The 22,645-nt window shown below is 40.0% G+C and overlaps 1 protein-coding gene across 1 annotated transcript; it reads right to left on the bottom strand.

Moving 5' to 3' along the window:
• Positions 1–1,182: 1,182 nt before the first annotated feature.
• On the bottom strand, positions 1,183–4,534 carry SSTR1 (somatostatin receptor 1). The gene has a single exon (XM_051622303.1). The coding sequence runs from the start codon at positions 4,508–4,510 to the stop codon at positions 3,323–3,325; it is 1,188 nt and encodes a 395-aa protein (XP_051478263.1). The 5' UTR covers positions 4,511–4,534; the 3' UTR covers positions 1,183–3,322.
• Between the last annotated feature and the right edge of the window lie 18,111 nt (positions 4,535–22,645).

Here is a 22,645-nt window from a genome sequence, read left to right as displayed (position 1 = left end):
CATAGGGAAAATGCAGCAATATACTGGTTATAAATGATTTACCCATTTGTAGATGAATTATGTTATAGCTGGATAAAGACGTAAAATGTCACCAAGAAATATGTCACTGCACTCTTTTTCAGTGGATTAAGCATTAGTTCAAATACATTCCATATGAAATCTGAAGACTCTCATTGGCAATTTTGGAAAGCATTAAAAAGAGTTCTGTTTGTTTTCTGGCACACATTACCTTATGAGAACAACTGTTTGGTGCTGGGTTTTTTGTGTTTGTTTTTTTTGTGTGGTTTTGTTTGGTTTTTTTTCTTCACTGTTTAGAGTAATAACACAGCACGAAGTAACTTTTTCTTCCAAAGCAAATTGAGAGTGATTTACAGCTGTTGATCACCTCTCCTACTGCCAAAGTCAAACTAAACTCAGGGTGAAAAATAGCAGGAAGAACTGTTACTTTAGGATAAACAGATTTTGTTTCCAGCTGAAACTACAGAGGGTGTGTTAGCCAGTAATCATACAGGCAGGGCTGGCGCAGAGTGAATGAATTAGTGCATCCATCTGAAGGAAGCCTGCCATCTACTGAGGCACTCACAGCCTCTGCGGCAGCACCCAGCTCCTCAGCCAAGGACGAGCAGCACCCTTCTGTGCTCTGCCTAGGAGAACTGAAATTAAAGTGCATATGCTGGTAGATGTGCAGGCATCCATTACAGCTTTGTTTAAAGGCAAAGTGGGAAAAAAATAAAAAGAAAAAGGAAAAAAATCGGGCTCAACTTTTTGTCAAAGCTGAGTCTTGAGTATGAATCACTGCTTCTTAAGTTTTGCTTCATCATGTCTGATGTTAAGCAAATCCAAACGTAGAAAGTGGACTGACTCTCTGTTTGATCTGACTATACATAACAATATCCCTGGGTGAAAAAATCGTGTGAGATTATGAGATTTAAACCTTTTTAAAGAGATTGTGGGTGAGAATTTAAGTGAAGCTCTACAAATAGCATTGCATAGTATCATGGGGCCTTTTACAGATATTTGGATTCTGTGAAAAGTTAAGTAAGGTTATAAAGAGACTTCTTCATATTTTTTTTTCCATATGTGCATGTAAAACATTACCAAAATTAATATTTGCATGTTTTCTTTAAGTGAGGTCCAGTGGGAAGTAAAAGAAAAGAAACTGAACAATTGTAAAAGCTTTTCACAAAATATTTTAATAAGGATGTAACAGCTTCCACATTAGCAATTTTTAAACTAAAAGGAGCTGACTCATAGTCCATTGAAGTGAATTAGGATTTTTTCTCTCATTTCAATGGGCTTTGAATCAGACAACTTTGAAATATTAAATTTATACATTAATTTAACAGTGCCTGATTTTTGGTGAAAGAAATGTACAAAGTAGTATCTTGCTTTTTGCTGCTGAGAAAAGTTAAAGGGTATCATTTAACAAAGACCTGTAGTAAGTCCACCACCATAAATGCTAGATGCCTTAATTGTCAGCTTTACACTTAACACTGTACTTAAGCACCATTTCTACCAGTACAATGCTAGGAGTATGCTGCTACTAGAGATTTTTCTCAATCTCATACTTCAGATTGCCAGTAGTTATCATTAATACAACCACAGTATTGTGCTAGAGAAGTTATTTGTCCCAGCTACTGGGACACCTGCCACTGTGTGACATTGTTAACATAGGTGGTAGGAAGCAGAAACCATAGCTGCTTACTTCAACACAATCCGTACCGGCTCTTATGTCTGGGGTAAGACGGAGCAGGGATAGGAGGTGTTGCTTAATCAGCTGCCATTTATCAAACAAGAAAGCTTCGTTCATCTATACAAAAATTGTTCTGTCAATAGAGGGGAAGAGGAAAAATTCAGGAGAGACAATTTTTGTGGACACAATGTAGATGAAAGAGTTAGAAAAAGTTACAACCTTTTTATGTGAAAAGGAGCCTTCTTGAGCATCACTCATTTTAAATGCAACCTTGCAAGCAGCCACCACAGACATAACTACACAGTATAAATTACTTTAGAGAAACACATTCACAAGACAATGACAAGAACCAAATAAAAAAAATAAAGCAAAAAGACATCTGGCACAAACTGAAAGTAAGAATTCTCAGAAATTAAACACTGAGAAGCTCCGGGCCAGTATATTACATTGGCAACATATGAAACCCATTTTACATTTTTAGTGCAACAGAAGAAACTGGAGCTAGGGTAACAGCTATCCTCAAACAGCTATTTTTTATTTGTCAAGTATTTATTTCAGAGCCTGATGGAGATTTTGAAATTAATCCTCCTTTTTCCATGTAGGCTAAAGTGACTTTGTGGCCACTCAGGTCATTCAAAACTGTCCCAGCTCCCTTCATCACTGTTTCACAGCAGATGGAGCAGGCTCAAGACAGTAACTTCACAGTCTAGTGCTCCCTTTAAACTTTAATATTAGCACACTTTATTGTATATATGGACAGATTCAAGCATTTCCCAGCTCAGTTCTCCCCCTGACTCTTGGCTCAGTGCTCAGCTCCCTGTGACTCACTGGGCTGTTTATCTCCCATTATCAGCAACCGGCTGCACAGCCCTGAAGCACAGCATTAATCCCATTTTTTTCCATAGACCTTTTCTGCTCTGCTTCTCCTGAGTGTAGCATGGAGAGCCAGAACCCAGTGTAGTGGAAGCTGTCTGTAAAGCAAAGAACAGCTCCATGACTATACTACTTCTTTTCCGGGATCTTTTTTCTCCCCACTTTCTTTTTTATTGGGGGTGAAGGGGGAGGGCAGAGAGGCTACTTGCTCCTTCCTGTGGGAGGACAAGAGGAGTGTGATGAGGGCACTTTTTCCATCTTTTCTACTCTTTGAAAGGAAGGTACGTACTGACAGCTGCTGAGCAGGGTTGCTTTCAGTTAGGAGGGAGTCTGAGCCTGAATGCTGGGACTTGGCTGAAGCAGGCTTAAATCAGTGGCCTGGGGCGTCCCCCCAAAAAAGGAGGGCAACCTGTACAAAAGGTGAAGGGACCCATACAGCCACTCCTCAGACAGAGAGAGATGGCAGAGCCTGGCTGCCCGACCCTAAGCTGACACATGAGTGCGGCAATTTGCTAAGTAGGTGTCAAAGCATCAGGGAATGCATCCACTCTCCAGGGAGGCAGATGGGGGAGCAAAGGGGGTGATGGGGCAGCAGACCAAAGGCGTGGGGTTTTCTTCACTCCTTCTTGTTCCAAATACCACTGCTGGTGGGCAGGATCAAGACCCCTCCCTCCCGGCCTCCCCATGCCATGGCCCTGGCCTTGCTCACCCTCCTGCTGGGGCGCATTAGGGGAGCGGGGGGGCAGGAATGCTTCCTTAGAGGGTGGTAATCCTGGAGGTGCAAGTGCCATTCCTGTACATGCTCCCTGACTCCAAGTTGTCTGGGGGAAAGTCCTCCACGCTGTATGCCCTGCTTTTGAGGGCAGTGGCATAATAGTCAATGGGTTCCTCTGCAACATTGTCCATCCAACTGAGACAGAGCAGCCGCTGGAAGGACCTCTTGAAGTTGTCTGAGAGGAAGCCATAGAGGATGGGGTTGGCACAGCTGTTGGCGTAGCCCAAGATGACAGAGAGCTGGCTGATGGTGGCATCATCCTGCTCTACGAAGACATTGACAAGCTGCACAATGTAGAAGGGCATCCAGCAGATGACAAAGACCATCACCACCATCATGACCATGAGGGTGATCTTGCGCTCCGAGCGCTTGCGTTGCTGCCAGCCAGCCTTCAGGGCCACCATGCGCATCTTGGCAATGATGAGGATGTAGCAGAGGCAGATGGCCACCACAGGCAGCAAGAAGCCCATCAGAAAGGTGTAGACCACAAAGACCACCAGCCACCTTTGGGTGGGCTCTGGCATGAGCATGTTGCAAGCCACTGTTCCATCACTGTTAGCTGCTGTGTTGGAGAAGATGATGATGGGCAGGATGATGAGGATGGAAAGCACCCAGACACCTAGATTGACCATCTTAGCCACAGTGGGCCGGCGGTACCTAGCTGCCTTGATGGGGTGCACCACAGCAATGTAGCGGTCCACACTGAGCACAGTCAGGCAGTAGATGCTGGTGAACATGTTGATGGCATCCACGCTGAGCACCAGGCGGCAGAGCAGTGAGCCAAAAGGCCAGTGGTGTAGCAGGGTGGAGGTGACCAGGAAGGGGACGCTGAGCATCAGCAGCTCATCTGCGATGGCCAAGTTGAGGATGTAGATGTTGGTGGCAGTCTTCATCTTGGCATAGCGCAGGATCACGTAGATGACCATGGAGTTGCCACACAGCCCCACTAGGCATACCACGGAGTAGATGAATGAGATGAGGATGGCGCTGCCCTGAGACTCGCTCAGGGTGCTGTTTGGGCCGCCAGAGGAGTTCCTGCCGCCCGAGTCCATGCCCCCCGCCGCCGCCTCCGCCGAGGCGCTGCCTGTTCCACCACCGCCGCTGTCGCTGCCACCACCGTCGCTGCCTGCACCGCCCGGAAGCCTGGTGCAGGTGCCATCGGGGAGCATCCTCTGCCCGGACCTGCCCGCCCCCGGCTCAGAGCAGCCGGCACCTGCAGCCACCCGGGCTCGCCATCCCGGCGGGGCTCCCGGCGCGGCGGCCGCGGGCTCGGGCACGGGGCAGGAGGCGGCTGCCGGCACCGCTCGCTCCGAGTGGCAGTAATTGCTGTTCCCCGGCTGGTGAATGATTAATAAGCAGCGGCGCGTCACCAGCTACGAAAAGGAGGAGGGAAAGAGGGAAAAAAAAAAAAAAAAGAAGAAAAAAAAAGAAGCAGGAGAAGACGTAAGTGGGTGTCTCTCCCCACGCACCCCCCTCTGCTCGCCCGCCTCCCGCCCCGCCCTCCGCTTGTTGGCAGCTCTGGCAGCTCCAGGGCTGCCAAGGTGCAGCCTCACCCCTGACCCCACTGCCCCCGCCCCCACCCAGCAATGCTCCCGACCCCACTACTCTCCGCAACCAGTATTGTTTTCGTCCTTCCTGCACTGCTCTCCAACCCCGCCCTAGTCCGCTCCCCTCTTCCCACCCCGCCCCCCAAGGCAGCAGCCTCTCCTCCGCTTCCATTCTGCACTGCTGCCCCTCTAAGGCACTTTGGTCCGGGCCACGGGCACCTCAGGCAAAGGAACTATCCTTTCCTCCTTGGGAAAAAAGTCTGGGTCATGGGTGGGTGGGCAATGTTACCTGGGAAGGTGTGCCTCACACCTACAGAGCTGCTTCAACCCTCTCCTGTCACCCCGCCACGCACATTGCCAATCCCATGGCATGGCACTGACTAGGATGGACCACATAACCTTCAACCCTCAGCACACAGCATGCTTGAAACCAGCAGTACCCATGCCCTACCACCATGCAGTTCCATGCCCCCAATCTTGTCCTGACCCACCACCACCAATCACACACTAGCACCATTCGGTACTTTACAGCCTTGCCCCTCTCTACACCCTCTGTCCTGAAACATGCCCCCTGACCCATGCTAAAACCCCACCAGCACATGCCCTGCTTCTGTCCATCACACATCCAGCAGTGCAGGCACCAGTCTTCACACTGCAGCTCACCATGACTACTTAGATGACAATGGTGCCAAGAGCATCCTAGCCACGCTGCCATGCAAACACACTATCTGTTCACTCCTCTGTCTCCTCACATACTGCTTCCAGTCACAGGATCACTTCAAGCTCAACTGTCATGTGCTGCATCACCAGCTACAACTCCTTTCCTTAATGTTGTACTTAAAGCATATGCATATCCCTGATAGGGTTGTATGCACAACTATATTGAGTCCATAAATCCTCCTCAGGACTAATCAGTGACACAAACCATTGACACCATCTCTATTAATACATTACTTCTACATATACATAGCCATCACTACATAAAAGAATTATCCCATGTACACCTGTACACCCACAGACTGCTTGTGCACACTGAGCCATGCTGCACTGGTTTGTACACACACCCTGATCCTAGACAAACACAGTGATATACACCAAGATGGCTACTCATAATGTTATCCCTAGACAGACACTGCTCTTATGCACTGCATTCTCACCACCAGTTCCAAAAAAACATGAACACCAGCAGATGCTCCTAATACTGCATCTCTATACCCCAGCAAGCAAATACTTTCTTTTTTTTTTTTCTTTTTTAAAATTTTTTAATGTTTTTTCTTTTCTTTTTTTTTTTTAATTTTAGTATGTGACCTTCACATAAATCTCTCCTTCTGGTCAGTAGGTCTCGTCTCCCTATATGCTATTGTTCCGTGCATATAGTCTGTCGTTACATACTTATACATAACCACTTAATCAATTTCCATACATCAATACCCCCTGCCCGTTCTGTACTAACCAAACATGGTTATTCACTGCCACACTTGCTCACTGCAACACTCCCTCAGCACAGGCATACATATAAAATACTAAGTGACTATTCTGCTGGCTGCAGCCACTTATATATGTGAGCATACCACACCTGTGTGGGCACCAGCCTGCCTCTTCACATAAACTGTCCCGTGAGCACCACCTATTTTGCCAGGAGCAGCAGGTCCATACCACATAAATATCACCATAGTTCATATGCTGCTATATGCTCCCCAACAGCACCACTGTACTCAGCATCACGCATGCATCCTTAACAACCTACTCATTTTACCATGCATACCCATCACCTCCTACAGTTTGCACAGCTTGTTATCATTGTCTACCCACCAGTACAATTATACATATTATCACTACCCACCACTTTAATATGCAGATACATGCAGCACTACCATCCATTAATTACAACCCATCATCAGGAATTTATTATATCTGGCACCATAAAAATCCTTACACCCCTTATCACCACCAGCAGCTATTCCAACATATACGTCACCTCTCTCATTTTCTTCATGCCAGTCATCACTTCTTATACATAAAGATGCTCCAATGTGACCAGCATATGCTTTATGACACTTTGTCAATGACACCTGTGGATGACCCTTAAAGCAAGCTGTTTCTTTTTCTTCTGTAAATAGAAAAGTAGATTGTGAATACATATCTATGTATCTATACATCCATGTACATAAATTGAAAGACATCCAAAAATAGCCCTATTCAGTTTTTAGGAATTGCACGTAAGTCCTATTTGGATGAAATTATGATTTTTGAGGACTTTTGTATTTATGTTTTAGTATAGAAGTGCATCTACTGAACAGCCTTTGCAAATGATCTCACTATTCCTAGGACTATTGCTGTATCTGTGTTTTAGCAAGATGTTTGAGCACTCATGGATGTCATTTTTATTTTAATTTTTTTTCAGAAAATTAATTCTTACATTTGGGGTTTTAGAGGTTTTATATTCTGATGTGTTATACAGTGAAAAAAATGTATTAAAATACAACATGCAAAATCTTTACTTGCAGTGTGCTGTTGGGCACTGCTTGAAACACCACAGTTATATAAATTCAGCTGGAGAACAGTTTTCTTTAAAATTTGTATTCAGGGAGAATATGAATCAGCTTTCAGTCACTAATGTGAGAAGGATCATAAGTCAATAGCTGCAAACCCATCAACAAGAACATCTGGTTGATTGCAGTACTTTAGTCTGTTTGAAAACCCATAGTTCAAATATAATCAAATTTTTGTTTACGTGAGCATTTGTTTTAAGGGGCATTTACTAATGGAGCATTGGTGGAGTTTCATATCTTTATAAACTGGCATTTAAAAATAGCATGACTAGAAATGTGGGTGCTTCTAGATTGCTCTTTACAAACATCAGAGGAAGAAGGATTGGTTTTGAAAGCATTAATAGTGCGTTACCACAAAATTTCAGGTCATTGCATTTCCCGCCATTGCACATGCATACACATAGTCACTCATGGAGGCATTCTAGACATTGTATTCATGCTTTGCCCCCTGTTAATTCAATGTTTTGCAATGCTAACATTTGGCCATGCCCTGCACCCAAAAGTATCAGAAGCTTGTCTGTTGAAATAGATGTGGGCATAGCATACTTTCTTGCTGCAATGGTTTGAAATTAATTACCTGTAAATTGTAACTCTTGCAAAGGTACTAACCTCATTAGGCATCAGTCACATCCCCGTTTGATGTGTATGCCTGGAGAAAAAAAAAGCCATCATAGGCATAATTATAATGTGGTATCATGTGCTATATGGCCTACTCAGAAACCCTGGGAATTTCTCTACCTCTATTAATTGAAGTTTCCTTTGGGGTATGGAAATTTACATTCACATTAGAGAATGATACCATTTTCCAAAAAGGAATTGTTTGAATGCCTGCCTAGTTGCTTAGGCCGATTGCTGTGACACGGTTTAAATGTATTAATTTACTGAGAAATTCTAACTACTGATCTCTATCAATGCTTAATTGCCTGTTGCTCATGATTCATAAGCATACATTTCTAACTATTTCATAAAGAAGCAATGCTTGATTAGAAATAATGCATTTTATTATCCCAATAATGATGGAATGCCATTATAAATACCAACTCTGACTCATTTCATCCTCATAGTTATGACAATCAAAGTATCCTTTAAAGCAGAAATTTTGCCACAAGCCAACTCTAATTTGGCAACATGGTTAGACATTTTAATTTTGTTACAGTTTGTTCTTCTGTCTATGGACTTTGCCTGTACAGAAAAGACAAGAGGTCTTAGCTTATCACAAAACAGGGAAAGGCAGCTTGACCTTCTCAACATAGTCTGCAAGCTGGCCAAAGGCATACGTAGATACTTTTCAATACTCCATTTTTGTAGCGACACCTCCCCTAGAAGGGTGGAAGAATAATTATCTCAAAAAAAAGTTCTTGCTTCTGGGACACAGTTGGAAGTCTAGAGCTAAGGCTCTGATCATGCCTAGGGTTAGAGTTAGGGTTAGGAGAGACACAAACCAAATAGCTCCAGGCATAGTGGGGATGCAAGGAGGAGGATCTATGGTGGGGGAGGATGTGCAAAGAGCTCATGTCTGAAGACTTGTTGGTTTCTCTGGGACAATGATAGGCACCTCAGGGTATGGTTCATCCCATGCCTAGGCTTATGTTTAAGGTCAGGAGAGAGACAAAACTAACAGCTCCATCTGAAAGGGCTTGAAAAGGGATTTAAAAGCTGCATAGGGTAGGGAAAGACTCCAGAGATGCTATCCCCTAATGACTTTATCCTCTGGGCCGTAAGTTGGGTGTTCTGGATGGGGTGCAATCTATGACTACTCTTATCTAACCCTTGGATTAGGATCAGAAGAGAGTCAAAGCCAAGAGCTCCAAGGGAGCTGAATGTTAAGAGAGGCTGCCAAAGGTTTAAGAGAAGATGGTGCAACCTCTTCTCCCCTGTTCACATTCTCCTCCAGGATATAGCTGGGGTGTCAGGGTAAGTTGCATCCCAAGAATATCTTAGAGTTAGACTTACATGCAGCAAAGCCCAGAGCTCCAGGTGATGAAGCATTTTCCACTCTGATATTGGGACCTTGATCCCTAATTTTCTTCCTACAGTTGAATCCTAACTCAGTTAATTGCATCTGAAGCATCTGAGATAACAAAGCCAGTGGCAATTAGAAACAGCCTTCTGACAAACATTTCTCCTAATGGCAGGGTAAGGCTGGATCTCCAAATCTCCCACCTAAAAAACCCTACAAACAGCTCATAAAGGCAGATGATACATTTGATACATTTTCTGTCAGTCAAGGTGCATTTCACGTAGTGTCACTGTGTGTCAAATATTGTGGCAAGAAAAAGGAAACAGTCAAGACACTCAAAAGGAAACCTATGATAATTTTTTAAATATCTGAAATCTAGGAAAATATATTCATCTTTTTCATTAGTATCTTTCAGCTTTTCAGCACAGTAGTGATGTAGTGGCCCATGAAAGTGCTCTAGTTTGTACACACTCTGAAGCTTCAGCAAATTGAAAAGAGTTTTGGTAGGCTGAGTTGTTTCAATGGGGTCCCACTGACTAATTCAGTAAAGTGTCTCCTATTCAAACTGTAGACACCCTGTGCACCATTTAAACCAAATGTTTCATAAATCTTGCCACGAAATTGAGTGAATGCTCTTTTGCAACCATTTATTTCTTCAAAATAACAAAAGATTATATAGTTTGGGCTGCCAGTTGAATTGTAATCTATTATAATTCAGTACCCATTTCCATTGTATGTTTTTGGGAGTCATACATTTTTCATGACCTTTTGATTAAGATAGAAATTTCAGACCACTTGAACCTCACTCAGATGTAAATTCTGTTCTTGATTTGTGAATGATATCACTGAATGTGCTGTGGGGCAGAAGAGATTTTAACTTTTCATTAGAATGTCAACATATTTTAAAATGTTTCCCTTTTAATACAGGTATTGCATTTTAGATGTCATGATTCTCATTATCATTTAACTTTCAGCAAAGTGCCTAAAACTTTACATCAATTTTAGTTATAGTTGAAAATGCAGTGCAAGTAGACAGATGGAGGTGATTCATTATAATGGTATGTTAGAAAATATTTTCTCCTAAAAGGAAAATTTTGTCATTTGAGCTTTACAATTAATTGAGAAATTAACAGCTATTCTATAAAAACAGATGTTTTAAACCACATTCACCAGAGAAAGAGTCAAGCTGTTGCTTAGTGAACACATAAATTATTTTTTCTCTCTTGATCCAGATGCACTTATTTCAGACTTTGCTGAAAATATTAAAATCAGATAGTTTAAAAAGCTGTGTTACATTGCAATTTTCCCTCTCAATCATGTTTTCTACTGTAGTAGTTAATAACTGATAGAGAGTACAATTACTGAAATCAATTATCTGGCAGAGTCATGCAACAAACTGCTCTGTGCCATTAATTTTTTCAGGAAAGCTGAGGGCCCAACACACAAGTTCTCAAGGGCAAGGTTACTGGCCCAGAGAACGAGATAAGACATAGGGCCAGAATCTGATCTTAGACTTTCCAAATCTGAGTAATTTATTGACTTGTAATTAACCAGGATGTGTTGGTTTATCCACAGTTGGAAACTCGGTTTTCAAACCTTGCCTCCCTTTGAAAAGTTACTTGGTGGCAAGTGTCATCAGCAATGGGTGCAGGTGAAATGCTACTGAGTGTGTTTTGGCTGTAAACATAACCAAGGACAAACTGTATTTAGCAGATTTTCATCACGCCTAGTGAAAACCTGCCTGGAGCAGGGCAGGCAGCTTGGTCTTGTTGCTGCTTGATCAACTTGAATACTTGAAAAGTATGAAGGAGTTGTGTATGTTGCTTTAGTTGGATAAATAATATCAAACAAGTCATGCTCAAATAACACTACTTTGTTCTATGTTATAACCTATATTCCAATAGAAACACCTGATGTTTTTAAAAAGTAAGGCAACTAGTCTTGCCATTTTGAAGGGGATAAAACAAACAAATACTCCTAGCAGGAAAATTGCATGCTTTATTTCTTACTTGGAGGTAGGGTACCTTCCAAGGGGAACATCTTAATCTAGCAAAAATTGCTGTATTTCTATTGACTTCACTGGGTGTGGATCATTATATTAACTGAGCCTTGCCTCCGAGGTTTCGCAGTGCTACATACTCCATCCTGGGGCAGAATATTTACGACTCAGTTGCTAGTGATTATTACAGTGTAACTGAACAGATGGGACCCCAGTGTGTTTCCTCAAAAGGGAAAGAAGCATGGACTTGGGATTTGATACCTACGGACATTGCTGGCATCTGAAAACATTCAGAGTTCAGATTGCAGCACTGGTGTCAGAACTGATTTCACCTGTAATTATGTTGCCTTGGCAAGACCGGAGGAGAAAGTTAGGATCCAGTTACATTTAGAAGCCCAGCTAGCCAGAGCACTTTATAAAACAATAAGAGGGGCGCTGGTTTGCAATTTGTACCTACCAACTCTCTTGATCTCAGTCAAAACCGATCTATGCAGATCTGAGTATGGAGACTTGTCTTCTAGGGAAACAGCATATTCCTCACAGAAACGGCTATGAAGCTTCCACAGTGGTATGAAAGAATGTCATTTATTGTCTTCACATTTAGCCCCTATAAAACTGCACTTCAAGATGCTTGATAGATACCACTGTATTTAAAAATAAATAAATAAAAATTTGAAAGAATTAGACTTGACACAAAGGTAATCTCAAAGGGCATTTCACACAGTGAAAAACTTTGGCGTTGTTTACAGCAGTTTCCTTTACTTTGTGTAGCTGTGCAGGATAAAATGTCTCAAATTACTTATGGGTAAATGGGGAAAATTCTGTTGAGACCAAGAGGGCCTTCATCCATTGCCCACTTCTCTCATTTCATCTATAGAGTTGCTTTAAACTATTGTCTTTTTACTGTAAGAGATAATAAGGAAATGGAAGTAAATAAAAACTTGTTAAAATTGTCATTGTCAAACAGAAATATCAGAAAACCCCTGCTGATGGGGCAAGCTTGCAATTTATTCTCAAACTGATGTTATAATCCCTATGCCAACTGTGTTGTATAACCATCTTTTTAATTCTGTGGGCAATTCTATGCAATTTTTCATACTCTGCTTGTTCTTGTTTCATTCTAAGTGTTGCTATAATTTTACTGATTCACTGCTGTGTAATCTTAAAGGTCTTGGAATTGTTTCATGTGGTATAAGTGACTCACTACAAGCTCTCTTTTGAAGAACTGCTTAATCTTTCAATAGCTGTATTCATCTAAGTTACAAGAAGAATGGGAATTTTTCATCATTCGAGCAGAGATGGAAATGTGCTTTCAAAGGCCACGCAAATACATTGAAAAATTTTGGGCTTGAAAAATGTCTGTAAAAGAGAATTTTCACAATAATTTGATGGAGGCAACTTCTTGAATTATTTCACAACTGATGTAAACAAAAGCAGCTGTGACATTTATAATTTGCATTGTGTTGGATTGTGTTAGTCAGTAAGCACATGTAATAGCAAATAATTATTGCAAAATCTAGTTGAGGAAAGAAGTGTTAGGTCTTCTTCTCCTTGTCTTGTAGTGAAATACTTCCCTACAGCAGACACTGTTCTCTGGTGTTCATGAAGCCTAGTTTTGAAATGGTTAAGTTACTAGTCTTTACCAGCCTCTTTACAGTAATTGCTATGTTTAAATATATGCTGGTCAGATACGTTTGCTGTTGCTAAATATTTATTTTGGCAGGGCTGGATACAGTTGGAGAGTAAATATTGCACTGACTCTATGAGCAAAATGAGGGGGTGGTCAATTATCATTGAGGTGGGCTAGTGAAAAAGGAGGTGTTGTTTGCATGAAAACAGCTTTAAACAAATTAGGAAATATTGTTATGATTGCAGAGAGCAAAGTAAATTTATAGGATAACCATAGCTATTTTATCATATCCAGTTAAATTATTACTTATTTAATCTAGTTTGTGGAAACAGTTCTCAGTCTGTGAGGTTTCATTTAAAAGTCTTATGAATAAAGTAATGGAGTAATGGATACAAATTGGAGCATAGGAGGTTTAAGGTGAATATCAGAAAAAATTTTTTTACTGTGAGAGTGACAGAGCACTGGAACAGGCTGCCCAGAGAGGTTGTGGAGTCTTCTTCACTGGAGACATTCAAAACCCACCTGGACGCCTTCCTGTGTGATGTACTCTAGGTGACCCTGCTCTGGGAGGGGGGGTTGGACTAGATGATCTTTCAAGGTCCCTTCCAACCCCTATGATTCTGTGATTCTATGAAATGATACAGACCTTCCTGCTGCATAACTTCCTATACTTCTGAAACATATTTATACAACAATCATTTAATTCAAAGTAAATCCTGTTACAAATTGATATCTCATCATAATCTGGCATGTAACTGTTTCTCTTTACTTGGGGCCAATGGGAAGCTATTTTTATCTCAGAAATTATACTACACAGTTAAAGCCAAATATGACTCCTAACAACTGAAGTAGCAGTACGAGTCTCACAGTGACATCACAGGCCTAGTTTAAGTTGCTCAAGTCCACCTGCACAAGAGTGGCTGATGAAAAGCATAATCCTCAAGTTAGCTTTGGTTATCTATGGTACTTCACATCTGTGAAGACAGTTCAGCATTTGCAACACACTATTTTGTACATCTGACAGTCACTGAAAATACTTCAGATTTTTCTCTTTTTATCTGTTTCTTTGGTATTTTGATGTACTTTGAGTAGCCATCAATGCTACCACCAAATGGTTATACAAAGATGCTGCTATGATCTTAAATACAACACAGTGTGAAGTAGTATTTCAATAGTGTTTCATTCATCAGTGATGAATAGTTATTGTCAATATATTCAAATAGGTTTCGTATAGTAGGGTGTGTTGTCATGTTTTTGTAGGGAAAATAGTGAGAAAAAATTACCTTACAGGCTTTAAAACTGTATAAATAGAATTTTCCATTCATGAAGGCAAAGTGCATGTACAAGATTTGTAAATACTTCCATTTACTTCAAATTGAAGGGCACACCTAAAATTCCCACTCCAGCAAAACTCATACAATGATTTTTTACTGTGTACAGGCATCTAGTGTTCACATTTTCTTATGACTTAATCTTCTTTGAAACCTGAACATAAGTTAACATTAAGAATTTTTAGGTGGGGAGCTTCAGTTTCTGCTCCTTTAGTATGCAATAGAAGCAAGATGCAATACTTCATGAATTATTTTTAAATATCCACATTTTTCTAGAGTAACCTAAGGTACTGAAGTTTCATAAAACATCACAGATCACCAGCATCTCAATATGAGTAAAAGTGCATTTGAAAAAAATAATTTTTTTTATTACAAAAATGTGTCACTGAGCTCTTGCACCAGAAAGCCATGCTGAGTGTGGCGCTGAATTTTGTATTTAAGAGCTTGTCTTTCTTTGGCATTCAACCTCTCTTGAACAAAACATCTTATTTTGTAGTTCTTTTATTTAGTTACACAAATGGTTCTCATAAAGGGATTCTGAAAGTTACACAGCTTACAAAAATGAGGAAATTGTCCCAGCATATATGTAACATGCTATCATGTATATCCTGTATTGTGCAAAGGAACCGCTAGAAAGTATGTTTGAGTAAATACCATGATATCCACCTCCAAATCCCACTCCAATTAAGGCATTTGATGTAGTCCCTGATGATATAACATGCAGTAAACCAGAAGCCAATCCCTTCCATTCTGACAAGATCAAAGATTTGTTGCAGTTTTATCTTGCATATATTATTGAGTTGAAGGACCTTTTTAAAATTTTCTAAATTACCAGAAAAAAAGCCAAAGGCCAGTTGTGGTTTTATTTTAAAATAGAGCTTAGAAGCATAAAATGCAGTTACAGAATGAAAAGTTACAGCTAAGTAAATGCAATTGTAATATAGATTTATTGCAATAGTCACCTATGCTCATTGTGTCAGGAAAAAATTCACCTAAAAAAAAAAATCAGAAAATTCTAAATAATAGCAACAATAACATTATTTCAGTTGTTGCCTCTCTTCTGAGTTGAAATCTAGCCCCATGCAGATGCTCCAGATCTAAAACCTGCAGTAATTCAACATCTTCATTGATTCTTCCTGAACCTGGAGTCTGTGGAGTGTGAAACAACAAAGTGTATCATGGTATGTAACACATACGTTTACATCACTGCCTCATAATGTGGACAGGGGTCAAAGGGAATCTTCATGTAGGCTGAAAACTCATCTGCATGTCATGACTAAACATGCTATTAAGACATTTCCACAGGCCATTTGCCCAAGGTAAGTCTCTGTCTCTATCTGTAATTTTATTTTCACCTCTATTTAAAACCCAAGCTACTTGTTTTAAATTCTCACCTTTTTCTCACCTATCTTATTTTAACATAAGAACTACAAATTTTTGTTCACTTCCTTCATGCTATCTCCTGTCTAGCATCTTATTTATTTGATTGCTGCAATGTTCAGATAGGACAGGCATTTTGCAATATCCAAACTTGTTGAAAGAAAACATGACTAGGTGAAGGTCATGAAGCAGGCAGGGATGGTAAATGGTTATTTCATCTCTGTATCACGGTCAATAACGTACCACATATCATCCATCACCTCAGAATGCAAGCTGAGTCTGTTAATGCAGCAGTGAAGTAGAGGAAAGAGGAGAGTTTTTAAATATGTGCATTTGGTTAGGAGATATTCAGGCTTCAACTCTTGGATTAACAAGAGTTCATGCAAAGAAAAGAAAAGTTATAGACAGCATCCATGTTTATCTTTGTGTTTACTCACATACTTTTGACTCCTTTCAGACCTTATCCTTTGGTAGTGGGAGAAAAACTGCATCTTTCCACTGTTTTTCCCAGCTTTTCTCAGAGCTTCAGAGCATCACATCACTTTGCCAGTCTTTTTGTGAGCCATGCTGGTAGTAGTCTGTCTACCTCAGCCTTTGTCTCTCTCTCCCTCTTTTGTCTCTCCCCTTTCTCTTGTCTTCACTTGTTGGATGAAGCCAGAACCACTTCAGTAGCCTCTTTCACCTTTTCAACATTTGCTGACACTTACAAAAAGTGGTATCTGAGGCCAAGATTACATTAGCAAGCAGTACAGACCAATAGCAGTAGATATGTAGAGTGAAAGAATTTGTGCTGAGGTCTAGATGTCACATTGCAGGATATTTTAAATTTTAGACTAGCACGAATCTGGTCCATGGATTTAGTGCCTGTTTGTGGTGGCCCTCTTTCTCATATATACAGAACACTACTTGGAGTGGGAAGTTTGTTAGAATGTGTTAAAGGGTTGAGAAGTCTTCTTTGTTTCTCCCAATCTTTCAAATAGTGTGTGCTGAGAAACAACATTTTTACAGCATCAACCAGATTTAGCTTCTTTAATTTTTATCTGTTTTCCTGTTTTGCAACCACTCACTGCATCTCTTCCCCAGTATTTTGCATCATTCCCTTTTTCATGCCAAGCAGTTTGTGAGGTTTGGAGTCTTGGATCTACTGGGTTATAAGTCAAACCATATATTTAATGTCTCATCCTGTGAAACCTGCTTGTCCATAGGATGCTATGCCCTCATTTCTCCCAAATGCCTTTGTTACTGATGCTTCTGAGATCAAACACATGAATATTAGAGAAAAATAGAACTGTGCAGTGTGTCAGCAGCCATAGAAATAGTCCACATAATCTAGTATTCTACTCTCCAAAAGGATAATGGCAACCATTATTGCAGTGTCTGAGAGCTGACACGTGGTGGTTGTTTAGGCACCAAATTTTCCAAGTTAGGTGCCTAAGCTGTGGGCATGCCTGCTGTGTCAGTCTGCAGTTTAGTAGCCAGCAGTCCCTGCTCACAGCTGCCAGGTAACCCTGCTGCCAGCCTCTAAGCTCCTGGGGAAACCAAAAGGCTGGACTTTGAGAAATGAGGTTTTCCTCTATGTGTTCTGTAGGCATGGCCAAGACTCTAAAATTTTTCCCTACAGCTCAGATGCCAGAAGACCTACACAGGAGATAAGAACTAGAAGACCTGTTTTTTAAGATGCTAACAGACATATAAATCATATCCAGATCACACTAACTGTTTTTGGTTTGTTTTTGTTTTGTTTTTTTCAGGATTCACACAAAGGTTTCCAGGCAAGAGGAAGGGAATAAATCTAGATGTAGTTACTTTTTTTTCTTTTATAAAACACAAAATGAATAAAATGTGTTAATTATTTTAAAGTATTCAAGACATGCTGTATGGTATCCTGGTCCAGATGTGGTAAAACTTCCAAGAATTAAGCCAGTATTTTTGGCGGGGGAGACTGTGGAGGATGAACAAATAACTGCATTCCCTGGACTAATGGAAATAAACACATCACATTGTGAGAGTAAATTATAATCAGATAATAAAACTATTACTAGAAAGATAAGGTTTTCTAATTAGATTAGAAATAATATAATTATATTGTACATTACAGCCCTTCATAAACAGAACAGCTATCTGTTAATACAGAAAAAACATGTGGAGATAACTCTTAACTAGACAAGACCATAAACAGTGGTGAAAAAACAACAGTGAATGCAGTTCTTTCCCACTTGTACCTCAACATTCTTTGCTAGAACTGTTTCAGGGAACAGTGAGCAGGATCCTGGTGGCCTGACAGAAAGAAAAGGTCTGAGGTTTTTCTCCCTGGTGGTTGTGGTGGATTAAAGAATCAAAATTCATCTCATGAAAATTATCATGCTGTGAAATAGGCAGAACTATTTTCAGACTTACAAATTTTAGTTCATCAGCCAGCAAGGATTTTTTTTTAATACTAACTATAGAAGAACTGGGAGGGGAAGGTTTTCTGAAGGCATTGCTTGGCACAATTTTCCTTTTGAGTGCTCTTTATCTGTCTTTTTCTGTCATCGAGGTCTCTTACTCATATCAGTTCTGATGCTGCCATCTTTATGCACCTCAGGTATCACCTAATGCCACAGAAGCTGGTCTGAAACAGATTTTGAATGTTTAGCTTGAGTATTGGTTGCAGAATTGGCCATTTTGAGATAGGTATTTTGCATTGAATATTCCCTGGATTCTGAATTTAGGCATTTCAGAAAAATGAAAGGAAAAGGTTCATTAGTGATTGTGAATCATAAAACCCCTTTGTTTATCACTTGCACTGGCTTTGACATTATACTCATTAGCAAATCCCATTGCAAGTTTGGAGTGTAATTTTATGTGAACAATTCATTATTAGACTCATTTTCTGATGTGGAGAGAAAGCCAAACAAGACAGTTTTGGAGACTGCTAGCATTTATGTGATTTGATAATTTTAAATCTTTTTCTTAGCATCTTAAAATAGAAACCTTTTCACAGAATAGATATAAAATAAATTCAGGAGAATGTTACAGAAGCCTCTCTCATATTTTAATTTTTCATAAGCTGCTAACACCCTATTTACCAAATTTTTTGCCTGAAACCTGTGTTATTTGTATTCTATTTTTCAGAATAAACACCAGTCTTAAAGATGCAGCATAACTATTTTAAAGCATACAGATCTGTGGAGGAGTAACAGTCTTCAGTATCATCAATGTAAGCTATATATTGACTAATGAGTCAGATTCCAGCTGAACAGTGTTTGACACCATACTTGACATCCTTTTCTTCAGGTATCTGTAACTTGACCAGGCTACCTAAGCTCCTCAGTTTGGTCCTAATTTTTGTGTACTCAGATCACAGTGCTGAAGACTTTCTAAAATATGCAACCCACTTTTTTTCCAGGTCTGGTTAATTAAAGCTCATTGTAAAGCAATGCTTTTTCTTTCTGCAGCTGTGCAGAGAGCTAGTGAATACACCTGGGCTCTACTGCCAGGGTTCAAGTTTCCTGCTCAGCATGTTTCAGCAGTCATAACTCACATGAGCTTCCCAGGGAGTTGTGAGATTTCCATCCTTTCTGTACATTGCCAGTTCCTCAAGAAAACAAGAGGGAGGTAGCTGCAAAATTTCTTGCTATCCCATCTCAAGAATTAAAAGAGGATGTAATCTGCAGGTTCTGTCAAATTTTTAAGTAAAACTCTGACACATTCTTTGCACTTCTGTGGTTTTAGTACTGCAGTCTTGTTATTTGTGGACCTTATTTTGAGCTGGACTGGATGGTAATCTTTGCTGTCAGCATTTTAGGATGCATAGAAACAGAGGCTGGTGAGATAGAAGGATATGTGCTATAGTAGCAGCTAAGAATATGAAGAGTCATTCTTCATAAAGTTATGAATAAAGTAACAGGGAAATAGATTTTGCAGCAGCAACCATTAACCTTCTTTCTCCTTTCTACCTTGCAGTTTAATGAATCAGCTGAACACTGTAGTAGTGATTTTTGCTCTATGCATATTTCTTTTATATTCAGTCCCTAATTTTAGCATTGATTTTACTCTTATTATTTTACGGTTTGTGTGAATTTATTTTCTTTCTCATAAGAAAAGCAGTAAATAATCCTCCTAACTGTGCTTTGTATTCACATGCAGGTACAAAACCATATTAATATTTTCCAGTTGTACTTGTCTGAAAAGCTTACTCAAAATAATTTTACCTTTACTATGAGCTAGTTGGTCTATTGAAGATGAATAAGCCACAAACACTACAAACAAATGTGTCAGTACCTTCAAAGTATTTAAAGATAGATATATTCCCCCCTCCACTTTATAAGCTGATAATGCATTGAAGTGTACCTTGTATTCTAAAGGGTGGGGAAAAACCAGGTCTATGAAATATGTGACATAAGTTGTCATGGAAGCTGTGACTTTGGTTGATCACTCATCTTTTTGACATATTCAGAAATCTTTACAGTGCAGGAAGCCCTCAGCATCCAGTGTTGCTTAGGCAATGTGAAAAAGAATATACTCCAAAGGAGAAATTGGAAATATGTATTTTCCCCAGTTAGAGCCAGGATACAAGCAAGGAACATGACCAAGCTGGTATGAAGCCAGCCAACCTTCATTTCTTGAGACTGGTTCATTGAAGGCAAAAGTAATGTGGATCCTCTCATGACCAAAACTGACCAAAAGTTCTGCAGATGCTTTCATGAGCAGAAGTCATGACTGTCCTGGCATTAAGTGCAGCTATAGTGCAGTAAAGGCTTGTTTGGAACAAACACAAATTTGAAGCTACAGTTTGACTACTGCCCTGGTTGATCTTGACATTTGTTTTAGTGAAGTGTTTTGGTTAGACCAGCTGAAAGAGCCGTGCTTGTTTCATTGTGGCATGATCCCAGAAGCCTCCCTTATTCTTTCATCAATGATGTGCAAGCACAACTCCCACAGCATTACAAGGGCAGGGATCTTAATGATATCATGATTGCTCAGGGAATTCAGGTTGCCAACTTTGTGTGGTAGTATGCATGCTATTTTGTGTTTTCTTGTCAGCCTCAAAATTTGATCAAGCTTTCATTTTATTAATCTTCATTTGGTCCTTGATTTTTGACACATTAGGAGAGATTTAACCTCATTTTTTGATGAGCAGCTCTATTCATTTTAAATCCTACATTAGGAATTCAGTTTTATGTTCTGATTTCCTAGGTAAGATCTGACAGGGAGCCTTCTTCAATCACATACTACTCTTACAGACTATTAGTTTTACAATAGCAATAAGCCTGGTGAAATTGATTTATTACAGCAATTACAGCCAATTTCAGGTTTGCTGCCAAGTCAACTGCTGTCAGCATGCCCTTACAACTGTTTTACCAAATTCTTAATTATAAATAATAATTTAAAAAGACAGCATGCTTTAGTGTTGATAAAGAGTGACTATATTCTAGCATTGTGCTATCCATGTGAGGGCAACTAGGGGAGATAAGCATGCATGATCATTCAAGTGACCTCTACTACCCGTAAATGAAATAAGAAGTTAAATATATTATTAAAATGTCCCCCAAATCTTAACTCTCACAAAATCCCTCTAGACTAAGGTCAGAAATTATACTTTTCTCCCATGACAGTGTACATGCATTCTAAGATATTTTTCCCCATATTTCTGTAGGCAGACACAGAACATGGAGTAGAACAGCCCAGCTTTCCCAAGATCTGAGGTTACGAACCTTGTTTTTGTATACTGGCCATACCTGATGACTGACATAATATTTTTACAGAAGTGGAAGCACAGACAAAAAAACAGATATCTTTTTTAGGCTTTTTGTTGGGTTGGGTTTTGTGTTGTTGTTGTTTATATTTTGGGTTTTTTTGTTTGGGCTTTTTTTGTTTGTGTTTTCTGCATTACATGTTGGTGTTCTTTGCTGTGATCACCTGAGTACCTCCCTGCTACAGTAAACTCCAGTACTGGCAGTCCTTGGTATTTTCCTGTTCTTTGCCCATAGCATGCAATAATGAAATCTTCCAAGAAAATAAAGACTTCAGTTCAATTACACTTTGTGATTTGAGTGTAGAGGTCTTACTTAGCAAGAGGTCTGACTGGATGATCCCTGTGAGGAGTAATCTCTATGGATCTATTAAAATAACATACTGTGTCCTCTCTAGTAGCATCAGCTGTGCTTTGCTGTGCAGGGCTCCCATCATAATAGAGATGAAAAGGGAGAGGAGGAAATGGGTGAGCAAAGTACCTTCCACTGCACCTTCCACTGCAGCACATGGTCTGCATGGAGAAAAGTGAGCAGCCATCCATCACAGTTTATGTTTGTGGTCTCCCCTCAAGTGTTTTAATAATGACTTTAATAATCACTTTGTCCTGTTATCCTGAATAGAGACATAATAAAACATAATTCTCAGCCCTACCTAAATTACTGTCCAAAATGACAGAAAACGGGGGTGGGGGGTGGGAGGGGTGGTGAAGCATTACAGCTTGTAGAAATAAGAGAATAAAAGCTGGATTTTAAAAGATATGTTGATGTTTATACAGTGAAAGATTGGTGAGCTAAAGAATACATAGGAACACAACACTCAGAGCCATAATTTCTCTGATTACTGTAAATGAATTGCGATTATCTTCAGAAATAATGTTAGCAATTTTAAAAAAGCTTTTAGATTAAAGGTGTTTAAATCAAAGCATTGTATTAATAGAACTTAATTGTTCTGTGCACTAGCTGTTAAGTTGGTGACCTTTTACAGGAAGGACTTTTGCATATAGGCCAGTCACATGAGCTTTATAAATGCAAAGCAGCAGAACAGTGAAAATTTGATGAGGCATTCCTTTGTCTTCATTTTGCTAAACAGAAAAATGACTCAATAATAAGTCACAACAATGGCTCTGTAGCCAACATACTTAGAGGGAAAAGGGCTGTTCTGAGTGCTTG

Source organism: Apus apus, chromosome 5 (assembly GCF_020740795.1).
Source record: "Apus apus isolate bApuApu2 chromosome 5, bApuApu2.pri.cur, whole genome shotgun sequence".
NCBI lineage: Eukaryota > Metazoa > Chordata > Aves > Apodiformes > Apodidae > Apus > Apus apus.
This window is presented reverse-complemented; position numbering and strand designations above follow the sequence as displayed.

What these genes read in the sequence shown, in the direction of transcription:
- SSTR1 (XM_051622303.1), bottom strand. Translation starts at nt 4,510, where the DNA reads ATGCTCCCCGATGGCACCTGCACCAGGCTTCCGGGCGGTGCAGGCAGC.